We start from the raw sequence: 17,890 nt of genomic DNA, 5'->3' as shown, positions 1-17,890 counted from the left end.
GTCATTACATACTATTATTGTTATCTTAACAAGTTATTTCCCTTCGATTGATTGCATGAGCTCTTTAAATATAGATAACTAGGGGATTGTAATTGTTACGTTCTCTTTCTTTACGTTAGTGCACGAATATTGCTATGTTGTTCATTGCTTAACATATTATGTTATTGATATTTTTCTTTATTGTTTTTGAAGCATTATTACCTCACTTATTGGCATTGTAAAATTGTTTAAACCGAATGAATAAAACTACAGACTAGCTACAGTCATTGAACAGGCTATTCAAGTGAACGAGTGATCCGGATTCCGAGCTGGAAAGGTCCTGTTCACTTTTTATTTCTTTCGCCTTGCCCACCAAATAAATTCTTCTGCTTTTTCCTTATAATTTTGTCGATAATTATGGCAAATCAATTGAACCCAAAAATGTTAGGAACACGTTTTGTGCGAACGACTTTCGCTTGGTGCTAGAAATTGTTTATTGGTACTGATGTGTAGAAATTACTTATGATGTGTGATGATAATGTTATTAATTTACTAATATTTACTATATTATGAACTATTAGAAATGTGTTTATTTAAGGAAAATGTGTCATGGCACTTAGATTCTATGTTTAAAGTTTCTTATATACACTGAATGGTTTGAATGGCTAACACGATTTCGGAATATGATATATGATGCTTTTTAGAACTATGTAACTTATTGCATAATTAAAAAAGAAGTCCAGAAAAAAATCTGGAAAATAAATTATTATGGTTTTAATTGCTCCTGAAACGTTTTTGTGTTGGCACTTAGTATCTTTAGCTTTTGTAGTCTTTATATTGTTCTAGTATATTTTTTTACAATATAATAGTTTCAAGGACAATAGCTAAATATAGTAAAATGAGCTAATACCCTCTTACCATTGTTTATTATTTTACTAGTAGGTTTTGTTTCAGAAAACGAAATATATTTGGGCAACAAGACCTTATTGGATAACAAAACTTCATATTTTCCAATATAATTACTAAACATATATATTTAAAACGTTTTTAAACATTTGTGGAGGAGACGATAATCAACGAATTTGCTTTCTGGTTACAAAATTGGGAGATTTTTAGGAGTGACGTTTCATACGAAAATGATCATTCTCGATCTAAAATAGGCAATTAATAGCTGCGTTGACAATTTTTGTTAAAAGTCTTCTGGATACTGCCTTCACAATGGAATAAACCGACTATTAGCATAAGTACAGTATACTGTTCTTTCCTGGGTTCTTAGACAAATTCCTCATGGAGAAAAATAAATATTTGGAATATGCCAGGTATTTGTTTCGTTCACCGTCCTATTGCTATGACCAAAAATTGTGACTCCCTTTCTCTAATAATATGAATTGTGTACTTGGCAGTACATAGTGAGTGTTTCATACTTCTGACAATAAACATAGTAGAATGCTATATCAAGTGAGGGACGTCAAGGGATAAATTGGAATAGATTAGTTACTACGTTTGTAACCAATTCTAGTTACGGTTTAGTGAACACACGTTGTATAAAAGTGCCCTTATTTTCTTGTGAAAATATAGCAGAAAATCCTGTTTACCAAGTTTCTGGAACCAAATAATTAATTCTGTACGCTCCGTATTGAAATAATCCATAGAAATTCTAACATATACCGTTAAATGTGAAGGGTTTAATATTTAGTGAGGCGTGATGTGTTGCAATGGAACGCCAGAGTGATTCTGTCTCCTCTCCAGTCACACTCGATAGTCGAGAGTAGAGTAAATATCGCTGCAATATTCAGTAGAGAGTGCCGTTGTGAAATAAATAAGCAAATGCTGCTGTTCAGAGCCCTTCAGATGGGATTCAAAACATTATTCCGACATAAGGCGATTCAGTGAATGTTTGAATGTCGTGAGTGTTGGTACTACACCTAAATGAATGTGTAAATTAATTGTATTCAAAATACATCGGGTTTCTATCTCGTAAGAACAGTGTCTATGAGTCGAGAGCAATGTATAAACGCAAATCCTGGTCTTAAGAAAAATCTACAGAGGATTAGATTAGTTCCCAACAGCTATTAATAGTTTAGAGGGATGGCAATGAGAGAGCACGAAAAGGGTCTTAAAATATTTTTGTCATATCCCAATATCGCTTTTTTTCAGGGAAATCCTAATTTTAGGTAAAGTTATCTATCAACTATACGAAACACTTGTGTGCTTAGGCTCTTAGCTTAGGAACTATATAAATCATTATAATCCGTTATTATTGGTGAGAAGTATTTGTTGTCCCATTTTAAGAGTTCGAATGTACATTTATCCGCATGCCATTTTAATTTTTGTAAATGTGCGCTTACGTAGGATTCAAGGGATCCAAAAGGTCCGGACCCCCCAAATATATTCAAAAAGGGTCTTAAATTTTTTTGTCATATCTCAATATCGGATTTTTTTCAAGGAAATCCTCATTTTAGTGAAAATCCTCTGTCAATTATACGAAAAACGTGTGTGCTTAGGCTCTCAGCTTAGGAACTATAAATCAAGATCATTTGTTCTTATTGCTGTCTGTACATTTATCCGAAGGCCAATTTAATTTTTGTTAAGTGTGCAAGGACGTAGTTAGCGTGGAGGTCTAAGGGGTCCGGACTCCCCCAAAATTAACAATTTTGTCAATTACTTTTTTAGTAAACGATTATTATTATTATTATTTTAAATAATTCAGTATTACTGACAGGTACTGCTAAAAGATCGTTCTAAATAAAGAAACGAGCCAAAAACTTTTTAAGGAACAAAATGGGGCCTTACACTCTTTCCACTATGGGAAAATATCAGTTGTCTGTACCTCCCAAAATGCTTTCCTAGCTACGTTCTTGGAATCGTGTATAGTTTCTAAAAAAGTTAGCGTTTCCAGTAAACACGAGTTGTATTGAATCAAGCAATAACACCGTGAAAACTAAAGATAAGTAGATGCTTGGATATCGTGCATTGTAAAAACTAGACACGAAATTCCATGAACAAAGAGTATTAAAAGCGCAAAGTCTAGCATAAAACGAAAATAACGATGTTCAGAAACACAAGTATCTAATTAAGTGTTACAGATACACCCCTTATAATTACTTAGGAATCACAATAACAGTTGAGTTGTAACATAACATTGTGTGTAAGCGGAGTGCTCTGGGCTACAGGAGAGAACATATATCGTGATGACCTCATTAACGAGATGACGTTAGCCCTACCTCATCTGGAATGAGGTTACATTACTCTCAATTACACGTGTGAGATTACAATATCAATTCATCTCTAAATGTGTCAAGACTAAGCCACATGTAGCTGGAGTGATGCACACTTTATGAAGAATAATACTCATAATTTATGGTAACGAAAAGAATGTATGATAAGTTTTAAATCACCCTTTTCTTAAAGTGATATATGTTTCTGTAGAGAAAATGATAAAGTTACGTTATACTAGACAACTTGGAATGAGTAAACAGACACTTCCATAAGTCACGTAGTAGGTAATAAAATGCATCATATATTGGATATAAAATACTAAAATACAAATTTTAATGGTTGCTTGTTATTACTATTTTTTGTTTATCAATCACAATTTCAGAATTTTCTTTGTTTTCCAACGATCCAAATTATTTACGTTGAACTAACTGTATATAACAAAATCTAATGAATTTAATATATTTGTAGAAGAAGAATTTAATATAGTTGGCTACGTCTTACACTACAACAAGTATGAAGAGAACTGAATTATATATATGGTTTTACTCAGATTATAATTTTAGAGTGTCATTTGCATAACTTTACATCACAGGAGGCGGGAACTTGTTCATATTCAAAGCCTTGTTATGCAAATTATGAAATAACCCAGTACCGGAGTGGCCCAACAACGTTTTCGCCAACAATTACTCTACTATACAACACATCTGTGGAATAATAACTTTTATTCAGCATTCCTTTGGAATATTGTTAACCATCTGGTATACCCTCAAGTTCTTGCAGTATTACTCTCTACCCAGTATCCGAGTGGTCCAACAACTTTGTCGCCAATTACTGTACTGTACAACATATATGTGTGATAGTAACTTTTGTTCTGCATTCCTTTGGAATATTGTTAACCATCTGGTATACCCTCAAGTTCTTGCAGTATTACTCTCTACCCAGTATCCGAGTGGTCCAACAACTTTGTCGCCAATTACTGTACTGTACAACATATATGTGTGATAGTAACTTTTGTTCTGCATTCCTTTGGAATATTGTTATCCAATCACTACCCGGTAACGTAGTGGTTTGACAACATTGTCGCCGCCAATTACTGTACTATACAACACATCAGTAAGATAATATAACTTTTGTTCTGCATTTGTCTGGATTACTGTAAACCTCTAGTAACTACGTTTGTAATCAATTCTAGTTACGGTTTAGTGAACATGCATTGTATAAAATAATCTAAGTGCCTTTAATTTCCTGTGAAAATGTCGCAGAAAATCCTGTTTAACATTGTTTCTGAAACAAAATAATTAATTCTGTACGCTCCGTATTGAAATAATCCATAGAAATTCTAAACTATGTCGTTACATGTGAAGTTTTTAATATTTAGTGAGACGTGATGTGTTGCAATGGAACGCCAGAGTGATTCTGCCTCCTCTCCAGTCACACTCTATAGTCGAGAGTAGAGTAAATATCGCTGCAATACTCAGAAGAGTGTCGTTGTGAAATACATAAGCAAATGTAGCCGTTCAGAGCTCTTCAAAAGGGATTCAAAACGTTATCCCGAAATAAGGCGATACAGGGAATGTTTGAATGTTGTGAGTGTTAGCACCAAATGAATTTGTAAATTAATTGTATTCAATATACATCGGGTTTCTATCTCGTACGAACAATGTCTATAAGTCGAGAGCAATGTATAAACGCAAATCCTGGTTTTAAGAAAATTCTAAAGAGGATTAGACTAGTTCCAAACAGCTTTAGTTTAGAGGGGTGGTAATGAGAGAGCACGAAAAGGGTCTTAACATGTTTTTGTTATATCTCAGTATCGCATTTTTTCAGGGAAATGCTCATTTTAGGGGAATCCTCTATCATTTATACGAAAAAGGTGTGCTTAGGCTCTCAACTTGAGAACTATAATTTATTATAATTCGTTATTATTGGTGAGAAGTTTTTGATATGTCTCATTCGAAGAGTACACTGAACATTCATCGAATGTCATTTTAATTTTAGTAAATGTGCAAGGACGTAGGATTTAAGGAGGTCCAAGGGCTCCGGACCACCTCAAATGTTTAATATTTTGAATCACTTTTTTAGTAAACGATTATTATTATTTAAATAATTCAGTATTACTGAAATTTACTGTTCAAAGATTGTTCTTAACAAAGAAACGGGCCAATAACGTTTTAAGTAACAAAAAGCCTTACTCTCTGTCCACTACGGGGAAATATCAGTTGTCTGGACCCCCCCCTCCCCAAAGTTTTACCTGGCTACGTTCTTGGAAGTGTGTATAGTTTTTATGTAACTTAGCTTTGTTAGTAAACACGAATTGTATTGAATCAAGCAAAAACACCGTGAAAACTAAACATTAGTAGAGGCGTTCAAATAGTGCGTTGTAAAACTAAACACAAAACCGCATAAAAAAATGTTAATGGTGTAAAAGGCGTAAAGCCTACGATTGAACGAAAATGAAGATGTCCAGAAACACAAGTATCTAATTAAGTGTTACAGATACACCCCTTATAATTACTTAGGAATCACAATAACAGTTGAGTTGTAACATAACATTGTGTGTAAGCGGAGTGCTCTGGGCTACAGGAGAGAACATATATCGTGATGGCCTCATTAACGAGATGACGTTAGCCCTACCTCATCTGGAATGAGGTTACATTACTCTCAATTACACGTGTGAGATTACAATATCAATTCATCTCTAAATGTGTCAAGACTGAGCCACATGTAGGTGGAGTAATGCATTTTCCTTGAAGAATAATACTCATAATTTATGGTAATGAAAAGAATGTATGACCAGTTTTAAATCACCCTCCTGTTTAAGTTGTATATCTTCCTAAAGAGAAAATGATAAAGTTACGTTACACTAGACAACTTAAAGTGAGTAAATAGGCACTTCCATAAGTCATGTAGTAGATAATAATAAAACACCTTTTTTAGGATGTCAAATACAGAAATACAGTAATACTGTTCACTGTAATAAATATAAGATCTTTACTACAATAATAAATGTTTGAATATTGCATATAGAAAATCATACATGATATAGACGATTGTAGCTTAAAAAATAATATTTTGTCATTACCATTCCCTTGATTTTCAATCAAAATTTTACCAAAATCAATCAAAATTTGCTTTGTTTTCTCCACAATCCACATTAGAGACGTAAAAACAAACTGTATAAAACATCTATTCAATCTCACTGGTTTTTACACCACGAATTTAACATAGCTACGTCTTACATTAAAAATAAACTATGAATGCGACTGAATTATATAAATGGGTCTACTTAGATTATAATTTTAGAGTGTGATTTGCATAACTTTACAACACAGGAGGCGAGAACTTGTTCATATTCAAAGCCTTGTTATGCAAATTATGAAATAACCCAGTACCGGAGTGGCCCAACAACGTTGTCGCCTACAATTACTCTACCTTACAACACATCTGTGGAATAATAACTTTTGTTTGGCATTGCTTTGGAATATTGTCAACCATCCGCTATACCCTGCAGTCCTTCAAAAATAATCTATTAAAAAGATTTCTCCTTTGCCGCCATGGTTACCCATAAGAACAAAGTATAAATAATTACTAGTGCTTAACCGAATTCCTTAGAATGACAGCTACTATAATCGAACCAATGTTATTTATACTAAAATGAGCCTACTTGCTAATTTTCGAGTATATAGGTGGGTTTGTTTTCGAAATATCGTTGTAACATACAGGCAGATAGACACACAGACAGACGTTTAAAGTTTTTAAAATGTTACAAAAATTCTAATCTCTCGAGTAATAGACTTCGTTAACGTTTGCTATTTAGTAATTTAAATCTTTAATCAAATATGATCTTTGATAGGCTACAATTCAGTATTTAAACCTTTAAAGAAATAAGGCTAATACATCAATGCCATAGTGACTTTTACTTTGATACAAATTAAACCTTCAAAGCAATAATGCTTCGTGTGAAACAATTTTGATGCTAATATAACATGATGTTTTTGCAGCTATTCGTGAATGTCTTAAAATAAACCGATATGCAAGGTTTAATCATATAAATGGCGTACAACGAACTATGTTAAATTATAATTCATTTTATTCCCTTCTCAATTCTACCGAGATTTACTAGTGACCACAGACATTCAATTTGGAACATTTGGATTACTTGAGGACATAGCAGTAAATGTTTGCTGCTCCAAGCTAATTGTCTTATAGAAAATGATGAGTATTTTCCCTTTTCACTATTATGATTTGGAATTGTAAACCTGATTCACAGAAACCAAAGATATACTTCTTTATAAAAATGTATATTTTGAAAACATAAATTATAAAATTTAAATTAACAAATTATTGTGGTCTACACAACACTATGGTTTTAAATTGTGGTTTTTAGGGTTTTCTGATTTGTTTAAGGCAATAACGTAGATGAGAATATTACTTTGCAACAAAGCCTTACACGTCGTACAGTATTACTCGAAATTAGAATGCAGTCTTGAATGTTCTACATTTTCTTGACATCTTCGTCAGAGTTATCTTTGCATATCCTGTAGTTGAGGGCTGTAGCCAGAGATAACCAGACCAGGTATGGTACCATGAGGTACCCAGCCAATGGAGTTTCGCGATAGAAGAGGTATGCAGTCCCTGCAGCGGCCACGTCTAGCACCAGGATGTTGACGAGGGCCTGGACAAACAAGAGAATGTAAGTAAGTTGTGTTGTGATATTCCGTAGTTCAGAATGTAGATCAGACTAGCCAAACTGAGTGCAGGCCAGTTATACCTAGAATACACAAGTACTGATAAGTTGGGGAGAAAGCAGTGCTTGTTACTTTACTTTTTACGGCTGTGTTCAGAATATATTAAGTCAGTCTGAGGCAACCCTAGGAATAAGGGTAAATAGGAACCTACTGTAACCGTGGTACATGAATGTATAGTTCAAAGTCAAATGGAGCCTGAAGAATGTGACTTACGCAGCTGCTGCTACTTCTGAAATATTAATATTTTATTCAAATTCCAAATTCTTGATAGTGGCTATCATGAAGCATCAAATTCAAATTAATTTGACTTAAAAAAAATACACACAGTAGGATAAGAATATCTAATATAAATGAAATTAGTTCCCCACATGGATAAATAAATGCCTGTGATTGAAAACACGTATATACAGCTAACCACTTCTTTAGTTTTCACAATGTCTGATTTGGATTACATTTCATACATATAAACACGTATATACAGCTAACCACTTCTTTAGTTTTCACAATGTCTGATTTGGATACATTTCAAAGATTATAAAAGTTAAAATTCCGAGTTGATATAAAAGCTTGAAGGTTGTAATAGTTTTCAGTTTAGTATGAATGTACATTGCTCGAAGGAACGAATTCAATCAGAATTTGAAAGCCAGGAAGATTTGCGATAAACTTTGCTATTCATAGAGGTCACCATAGAAAACATTAGACGTATTTATTGTCTTATTAAATTCTACATTTATGACCCACGCTACATTTATTTAAAAGTAATTAGTAAGATTAAAGTTTAAGGAATGCATTATAATGCGTTACACTGTATCAATTTGTACAATCAGTCAATTATTAACTTATACAGTTAACCGGCACAACAGTGAAATTGTGGATTGTATATTCAGCGTACTGATTTTTAATACTCAAGCAACAATACATACACACTAGAAAAAAATTGGTCCAAGAATAGATCCTTATAGGATACCGCATGTTAAAATTGTTTTATTCATAATTTACCTTTAATTTGGACTCGCTGGGTTGTTTTAATCAAAATAGGACCTAATCAATCATAAAAAATAAAATTACAAATATCTGTAGTTGATTTATTAAACTATTATAGTTTACTAGTTCAACTTTCTGAGAAAGATGTAAAATAAAATTGCAGTACATTTTGTTTGTGAATAAGTCTTTTCGTCATGGACAATCATTTGGCATGAAATCTGATCCTCACACAGTGGAAATTTCTTTACGAGATTCTGATTCTGAATTTTAGGAGATCGTGACTGAGGGATGTATGAGAATGTGGAATTTAGTATTTGGGAGTTATCACCGAGAGATGTAACAGCTGAGCAGAGTGATGTACAGTAATACATTCACCTACCCCACACACGAGAGGCAAGTGAATTAAAGGGAATCAGTATTTCAGATACCACTACCTAATCTGTAATTCCCTTTCTCTCTACCAATTTCCCTCATGTATGCGGCTGTTACTAAAATAAATAAAATTCTCCTGACTCTGGGCGAAAACTCAATTTACATTCTGTAGCTTTTGCACCATCAGAATAGTCCCTTTGACCTTAATACTGAACCAAACGCACTATTATTTTAAATCGACTCCTTTAACTATGTAAATTCAAAATAATTTTAATGTTTATGTAACACTTACTTCTAGATTACAAATTGTAAACGACTATACAGTTCTACGCCGTTCAAAGTTGTATTTTTGATATTCAAAACTATGAATTTCACCATTAATCTAAGCTCAATACTTACCCCCTTTAAAGAGCGCATGCCGAAGAATATTGGACTCCAGGAGAAGTTAAGAGCTAACTGAGCTCCATACATTGCCAATGGAAGGCGAGCGGGACCTTTAAAAACACCATCGTAAAAATGTTTAAATCATTTTTAGATTACAGTGGAGTGGCAAAAGAAGAGTCCTAAAAAGACAATACATTAGTTATGTTATGCTACACGGGAGACTTATGGTCTGCAATAGTTACATATTGTTAGCATTACGTAGGGCGTGTATACATTCGAAGCATGCTTGAGCAAGTCTAATGGTGGCTTACGGTTGTGAAAGCTTGCCCGTAGAACAAGATTTGAAGGGAAGTGTTGAAAGCCAGTGGCGACTTGTCGGTGCTGGTTACATTACTCACTCGCACAAGCTTCTCTACTCCTAATCAAAATTTGATTTTACCGGCAAGCTTGCCATTGTTAACTTGGTTTTGGAGTAATGGCAGATCATCTCGAAATAGTTTATTTGGTTCTCTTAGGACAAGAAAATTATAAATTGCATTTAGCCCTATAATTACCTTTGCATTGCTTCCGGAAAACGTAGACTTGGAATCAATCAGAAATTATGTTTATAAACGTATTTGTCTGTAACGACTCTAGTACTTGGACTCCAATTTCTAGAATGGAGTACTTGGAAGGACAACACGGAGTTAGATGGATATTTGCTATTTCTGAGAAAGTGGTCTGCTGGAAAATGAATCACCTTTCTCAAAAATCAATAGTCAGAAGATTATTATTTTCAAAGTCCCAGCTTTCAGTTTCTTCGTGCCATTTTTAACAAATAATATAGAACTTTAAAATTAAATCTTGGAAAGTGTTAGCTTATTTTTATTCTAAAGACTGTTTATTGTATTCTATACTCACCGTCGAAACCACCGCCCTCTTTCCAGACCAGATAGGAAGCATATCCCATTCCTGTGTACAGGCCGGACCACACAATCGGGAACGCTGCTCTTGGAGGTCTCCATTTCGGTGTCTTTAACTTCTGAAAGAGTGATACGGAGGCCACGTTTAGATCATTGAATTACAATTACTAATCATGTAAATACAGGACTTGTATATATACACAACCAATCAATGATTCACTAGAATTTAAGAGTTATTGTTTTAAATAACATTTGTTTTAAAGGGGAAGCCAATCCCGTTTTGAAACTTATTCTGCCCGTTCCCATGGACCGTGTGAGGATCTTATCAAACAGAATAAGAGGAGAGTCGATACAGGTGCTATGGTCACATTCAGGATTTAAATTTATCTCTGAGATAAAAGGTTTAACGTCTTAGATAACTCGACCATTGGTTATCCATTTTTAATAACCTTAAATATACAGTTACAGTTTACCAAAAAAGATCAAGTAACAAAGAGAAAATATAGTTCTTTAAAGAAGAATATTTTTTCTTAGAACACTTCTGTCCACATGACAACATACGTTTTACGGGGAAACGAAAATAGTGAAAGGTTGGTGAGGTAGGCAATACAAATCAATGTATGTTATATCTTTAATGGCTTTCTATTATTCGTTATGTATATTCAAAAGATTTTGTACGTACAGTAATACTTCTGAATAAAGTATGAATTTATTAAATATACACATATATTAAAAAAGACACTTTAAAGATACATTTGTCAAACGTGTATGGGTGAACCGATTTACTTCTTCGTTCAATGCTGTTCTGTAGTATTGGGGTTTTGTAATAGATAATACAAATTTTCAGAAATTTGCCATAATTAAGTGTAAATACATAGTTAATGTGAACAAATCATATCATAATATGCATATTTAACATTAAGGTTTGTTCATTTTAATTTTGTTTGTAGCCTATGATGTGTTAGGTTAGTGATCTCCGGAGGAAGGCGCCAGATTTCAGATCTTGAAAAGTAGTGTTAATGTTTTTTTAACTGTCGAAAATTCTAAAATCCTGTTATCTTTACAAATTTAACTACCAAACAATAACTATTTTAAAATACTTATGGGAAATTCCTAGCACAAATATTTAAGGAGTTGAAACTTTTCGATCTAGAAACAATTTAAATAAAGTTTCCGCCAAGCGTGACGAAAAAACAGCATAGTTTTTTTGAACTAACCTCTGCCCAGGGGCCGGGGTTGCCCCCCAGGGAGTAGCTGATTAGTCTACTACCGACTAGAGGAAGTGTGACAGCGCCGACTGCTGGCCAAGGTAGAGGCTCCAGATTTAACATCGTGCAGAAACCTGACAAAAATAAATTTTCACATAAAAGTTACATAAATTACAGTTATTTTTATTACTAAACAGTGTTTTAGACCACTCGTCTCAATTGTCTAAAGAAATGGCTAACTACGGAGATTTAGTTTGAACGGATTCCCCAGATTATTTGTTTAAAATTATTTTAACTCTGTAGAAATTCAGGGTAAAAATAAAAAAAGCAGAAGGTCCCATGTTCGAATATTAAAACTTTCAAATGCAAACACACGTCATGTTGTACACTAATTTAAAGGTGAAACATTCTAAACATTTTGGTGAAGAAACATTTTATTACCTATATTTGTTTCAAAATGGTGGTCTAATAAAGGGTGGGGAGTTTGTATTGCCAATCATGCGATACGAACCCACACAAAAATAAAACAGTTTTTCGATTCTTCATGGCATAAGCTTTTAAATTATACCATGTATAGCAGAATTTTCACACATGTTCAACCATCGTAAAATGGTCTTTTCAGAAAATATAAGAATTAAATAGTTACTCAAATTATATATAATATAATATATAATAAAATAACTTAAACCTTTAAATTCCAGTGGGTTTCCTGCCATATCAAATTAAAGACAGTACGTAATGTCATAACTCTTACACTTAAAGATCGTACCTATCTCTAACCATTAAAAACTGTGGCAAATAAACGGTACCATGTAAGGGTACCAAGTGGAAGTTTACATTGTCTCTTTACAATTAGTTAGGCATTTAAGGTGTTAAAAATATAATATAATATAAAAATAAAATATTAAATTAAAAATTGTTTTATTCACTACGATAATACAAGTTTGATGAAGTGAACCATGTGCTCGAGCATGGCTTAAATTCTTAGCGTACACAGACGTTTTACGGTCTGTTCTTGGAATACGCAAAAGGATTCAGAAAACAACGCATGCGCTTCGAGCGTCCTTGTACGGAGAGAGTGTACATGTTGTGTACTTACTTCATCACAAAAAAAAATCAAAAATGTATCCGCTTTTACAAGAAAGAAAAATAATAATAAATTGCGTTTGGTTGAACATTAATACTATTTTCAAAATGAGACATCTTTCAACATAACACTACGAATAAAAATAAGGACAAACAATTTTCTGAAGTTTAACACGTTTTTACTTAAGCATTGTTGTTGAATAGTTTTCCTAATGATGACGCGACCCTTGCCTCTAAATGTGTTCAGTATTAATCCTAGATTAGAATAGAAAACTATTCATTACTGAGCGCCAATTAGGGCCACACGACCCTATCTTACATTAATTAACTTTAAACATTATAAAATAAAATAAATATCTACAATTAAAAAAATCACTTAAGATTAACAATTACTCATGCTGTTCATCTGTTACAAAATCCATACTATTATGCAGCAGGATTCCAGTCCGTGTGTGTGTTTTTTTTTAATTAAACAATTCAGAAAACATATATTCAATTCCACCATATAATGAGCTGTTTAGATTAGCATATGATTTAGAAAATCCATTACAAAAATTTAAGTAAATCCATCCAGTAATAAATGGTCTGGGTATTTATTTGAATTACCCACTTCTATGGTAAGATTTTATTTAAATTGAACACCGATCTCGGGATCGAACCACAAAAGCCAGCATGGCAAGTTTTGTAAAAGAGCCTTCTTTAATTAACTCTATTATGTTTACAAACTGCTTCATTGAGTTGAGCCAGAAAATACAATCGTAGATACAGCTAAAATTAATATGTAATACCAGGGGGAGGTGGATAGTGGGGAAGGGGGGCAAAATTTGTTTATCCGTTATTAGATTCCCTGAATATACAAAATATTGTTTAAGAAATACAAACTTGTTGCACATACTGTTTGACTCTTTTTATCCTATATAAATGTTCTAAGTTCGTTTTTTGTTAAAGTTCTTGAACAAACTGATATGGTCTATTTAATATTCAATGCTATAAAACTGTAAATCGTACAACCGTTCTCAGCATCGTCGATATTCTATGTTTTATATCATTATTTCAGTTTCATCTGGACACACACTTTCCTGACAATTGATCTGTTTGAAAAATGGTGAAGTTAGTTGCCGATGACGAGTTAATGAAATCACTCAGGTAATATACATTGAGTTATATACATACAGTATAGTAGAGTTTTTAACAACATTACACGATTATTGAGCAATTACCAGTATCTTCTGACCCTATAAGTAAAATTGAAAGGATAGGCTATTGATTTTGAACGATTACCAGAGTTATTGCTTGGATGTACAAAATGAAGTAAAATCCAAAAACTCCATCAAATTTACAAATGGATCGATGTTATAAAACTGTTCCTATTGCTAAGGGGACATTTCCAGAAAGATACATGAACTGAAGAAGATGCCAAGGCCAGATTTGTAGTATGATCTAGCATTGAATTAAGTAGCCATGAAATATTTAAAGGAGGGTTGACAACAGGTAACTGTAATGGACCATTCAGGCAAAGTGGAAAATGAAAAAAATGGAAACTCACCCAGCTGAGTAAAATATACGGTACAGGCCTACGCAGCGACAGAAAGCCTCACGCAGATCTCAGCGTCCAGTAATGTTTTTAACCTCTTCTTTAAATAAACTACCAGATAGTTTTGCACTCAACCACGTGGAGCGCCTTGATCGGTAACAACAGCGGTTTCTAAGACCGACTGTACTCTTTTGTTCGAGACTTACCTGTGTCGACGGTGTAGCAAGACTTTCCTGTAGAAGAAGGTATGTGTCTCCAAACCACTAGCAGCGAGGCAACACGACAAGGTCAAAGGTCGTCTCGAGTCCGAAGGATCACGTCGCAAAGTGACTGATGTCTCGTTAATGTCTTACTGCAAGACAACGATTTGTTGTTTGGTGAACCGCTCGTGCGTAGTCTGAAAACTAAGTAATTCAATATTTTCGTGGTACTATTATTTTCATTCGTCTTTCATACACTTAAAAAAATTGGTTATAAGTTATTGGTAAGAACGTTGGTTATAAAATGCAAATGCCACAACAATAAGTTTAAAAAATTCCATACACAACAAATAGTAAATACAAAAACAATTAAACCATTTTAATCACAATTACTATTATATTAATATGTTACTTTTTGAAATACAACCGAACACTTTGTTTCGGAGGGATTAATATTACAAAAAAATGGGAGTAAAAACCCATCATGGAGGAGATCGTATACTGTGTTACAGGGGAGATATGTTACGATGTATAATATCAATTAGCCCTCTGATAGATTTACAAATAAATAACTTGAAATTGAAAAAAATCTCTTTGATAGGGTCAGAGACATAATTTCCTGTGGTTAACCCCCATGGCTTAATGTTATCTTGGATGGTCTGAGGCTATTACCATCGAACTGACAATAATTTCTTTCCACAGATGGCAGCCATTTTAGGTGTTTTGTACCTGTACTTTAAACATTTAAACCGTCTCTAGACACAGGTCGCGTCGTGTCGCATCCAGTGTGCGGACCTTGGGTGATAAATCAGACCTTCATTTCTACTCTGATTAAATATTGACAGCAATACTGACCGTTTCTGTAGATTATGGAATAATAGTCACAAATTAAACGGCGTTGGTCTATTTTATAAGATACGATACAATCTCCACGTATTACAGGAGATTGACAGAAGGATTACAGTTATGTCTTCTCTCGGACAAAAAGTACCCAATGTTGGGAGCTAACCAAAAACTAACGGTTAAGTAACGGGAGTGATGTTAAAATTTAGCACTTTTATTTCTGTATTTAGACTTATAAAGCAAATAATTTACAATAATAACGCCCAGTTTTTATGACGATAACAATGATAAAGGGTACTGCTCTTTGACTCTTTCTAAGCAAACTGCAACTTTGAACATTCATAATTCGGAAACTGCCACCTAATTAAGATACAATTTTATTAAAGATAGATACAAGAGTAGTGTTTTTGAATGAGTAAATTTAGATAAAATGAAACAAGGTTATTAAATTTCCACCTTAACTTCGGGCGGGCGGTCAAAACCCTAGACATTGGTCAAGTTATGGAGCTGTTAAAGTCATTTATGTGTAATCTTGTAAAACACCATTTAAAAGTGTATTGTTTAACACAGATTTATTTAATCGAGAAGATTTTTTAAATTTGTGTCTTAATTGGAAAATAATTTACCGACTTAAGCATTTTAAAATTAGCAGTTTGGTCGAAAAACACCAAAACCTTTTTACGTATAAATATAAAAACTGGAACTTATTATTATGTACTTATTTGCGTGTTAATTATACGTCTGAACTCAGAAATAACAATGCTAAATTGTAAAGCGTATCCCGTTATTGTAGCTCAAAAAATTAGTTGGTGGCTTTCAAACTCGGGTATCCATACTTTTTGAAGTAGCTAATTATTTTGGCGGGCTATGGATGTATGTTTTGCATCATTTTGATGTCAGTGCGTTTATACGTTCCGTTCAGTGGCTATCGAGCCGTGCTAGAGACAGGTTACTGTTGCTTCTTGTTGAACCCCATAATCATAAGCCCATAATTAATTTTTTAGAATATAATGACAATGAAAATGGAGTAATTATTTCGGAAATACAACAGATTGTAGTGTAAATAATAATGACTAAATAAACGATAGTATTGAAAACTTATAAATATTTTTGTTATTATATGTTACTTTAATTCTTAGAAGTCAGTGATCATTGTAGTACATTAAATATAAGAAAAACATTACAAAACTAATAAAAAATAACATTTTTATGTTAAAGAATTGAGTGCCTCATATTATTTAAAAATATAAAAATTGCTATTCAATAATATTAGGAAATGTACTTTTCCAAGATACAAAATATTTACAGCCTGTTATAAGAAGTCACTTCTGTCCCGCGACTTTTACATCGTACTTTCTTTAGTCAATAAATAATCATCGTTGGTTTTCATTATGCACCATAGTTGATTGTTAGATCAATTTAACATTGGGTAAATAGATATAAACATAACTGATCATTCTACTATACTAATCCTTTTAGCGTTAGCGGTATTACTGAAACTGATTGTCAATTAAACTAATATTCAAATATTGTCAGTGAAATTTATTTTAATAGAACCAGTTTAGGATTTATATTTCTTATTTACATTTGTCTTAGTAAGGAACTATCATAAATTTTTCAAAACGTGGTTTGTCTAATACACGGGCAGTATACCTCAATTTTCTGTTTTCTCATAATATATTTTGTATGCTAACATAGTAAATATATTTTTATCGTTTTTCCGAATTTTGTTATTTTGTCCTCCTAATATTAATAACAGAAAAAATGTTTATGGGTTCTAAACATATGGGGTTTATACTTTGTGCAAATTTTAAGTTTTAAGTTTCAAAGTTGGCCGGTAGTTTGACCTTAGCTTAATTGATGTTTACTATATACACAAAGTGCGGGGATGGGTAAAATGATCGGTTATGAAAAAAATGTCCATGTTGTATTAAAAAGTGCAACATTTATCAAGCTACGTGAATTATGATGTGCTTTAAACATATCACAAGCTACTTACCAATTTTCAGCTGTGATGTGGCGAAGGCCTTATGTAACTGCTATCTCACTGCTTTGTTGAGATCCTGAACTCGAGGCCAATGTCAAGTGACGTAACACCAGCGTTATCTGTGACGCTGTTATCACACTTACAGAAGCATCGGTTCACACCCGTCCCCCACTCTGTTGCATGTTCGATTAGTCGATGAGTTGCAGAATCCGACCGGTTTTCCCAACCGATTCGTGACTCGTCTGTTTATATTTGGCAGTAAACGCGGTAAACGTACTATATTAGCTATTCAAATATTGCATTATCACTGTCTATTTACGAGTTTGACCTAAGATTGACTAACACAACGGAACAATCGTGAGTTCAAACTCAATTGTTTTTTATTACAGTAAACAATATTTTACAATTGTGTTCCATGCGCCAGTTATGTAACTTACCTAAATA

The 17,890-nt window shown here is 33.3% G+C and overlaps 1 protein-coding gene across 2 annotated transcripts; it reads right to left on the bottom strand.

Annotated features, from left to right (window-relative positions):
* Nucleotides 1-7,480: 7,480 nt before the first annotated feature.
* On the bottom strand, nucleotides 7,481-17,616 carry LOC124358892 (translocator protein-like). 2 transcript variants are annotated; one of them, XM_046811139.1, is made up of 6 exons: nucleotides 17,459-17,616; nucleotides 14,623-14,820; nucleotides 11,806-11,930; nucleotides 10,587-10,707; nucleotides 9,702-9,796; nucleotides 7,481-7,873 (listed from the first exon to the last, which is right to left on the bottom strand). In XM_046811139.1, the coding sequence occupies exons 3-6, from the start codon at nucleotides 11,917-11,919 to the stop codon at nucleotides 7,694-7,696; spliced, it is 510 nt and encodes a 169-aa protein (XP_046667095.1). In that variant the 5' UTR covers nucleotides 11,920-11,930; nucleotides 14,623-14,820; nucleotides 17,459-17,616; the 3' UTR covers nucleotides 7,481-7,693. The 2 variants fall into 2 exon arrangements, with proteins under 2 accessions (XP_046667095.1, XP_046667096.1); XM_046811140.1 differs by lacking the exons at nucleotides 14,623-14,820; nucleotides 17,459-17,616 and adding an exon at nucleotides 14,429-14,582.
* Between the last annotated feature and the right edge of the window lie 274 nt (nucleotides 17,617-17,890).

The sequence above is a fragment of the Homalodisca vitripennis genome, chromosome 4 (assembly GCF_021130785.1).
Source record: "Homalodisca vitripennis isolate AUS2020 chromosome 4, UT_GWSS_2.1, whole genome shotgun sequence".
NCBI classification, from domain to species: Eukaryota; Metazoa; Arthropoda; class Insecta; order Hemiptera; family Cicadellidae; genus Homalodisca; species Homalodisca vitripennis.
This window is presented reverse-complemented; position numbering and strand designations above follow the sequence as displayed.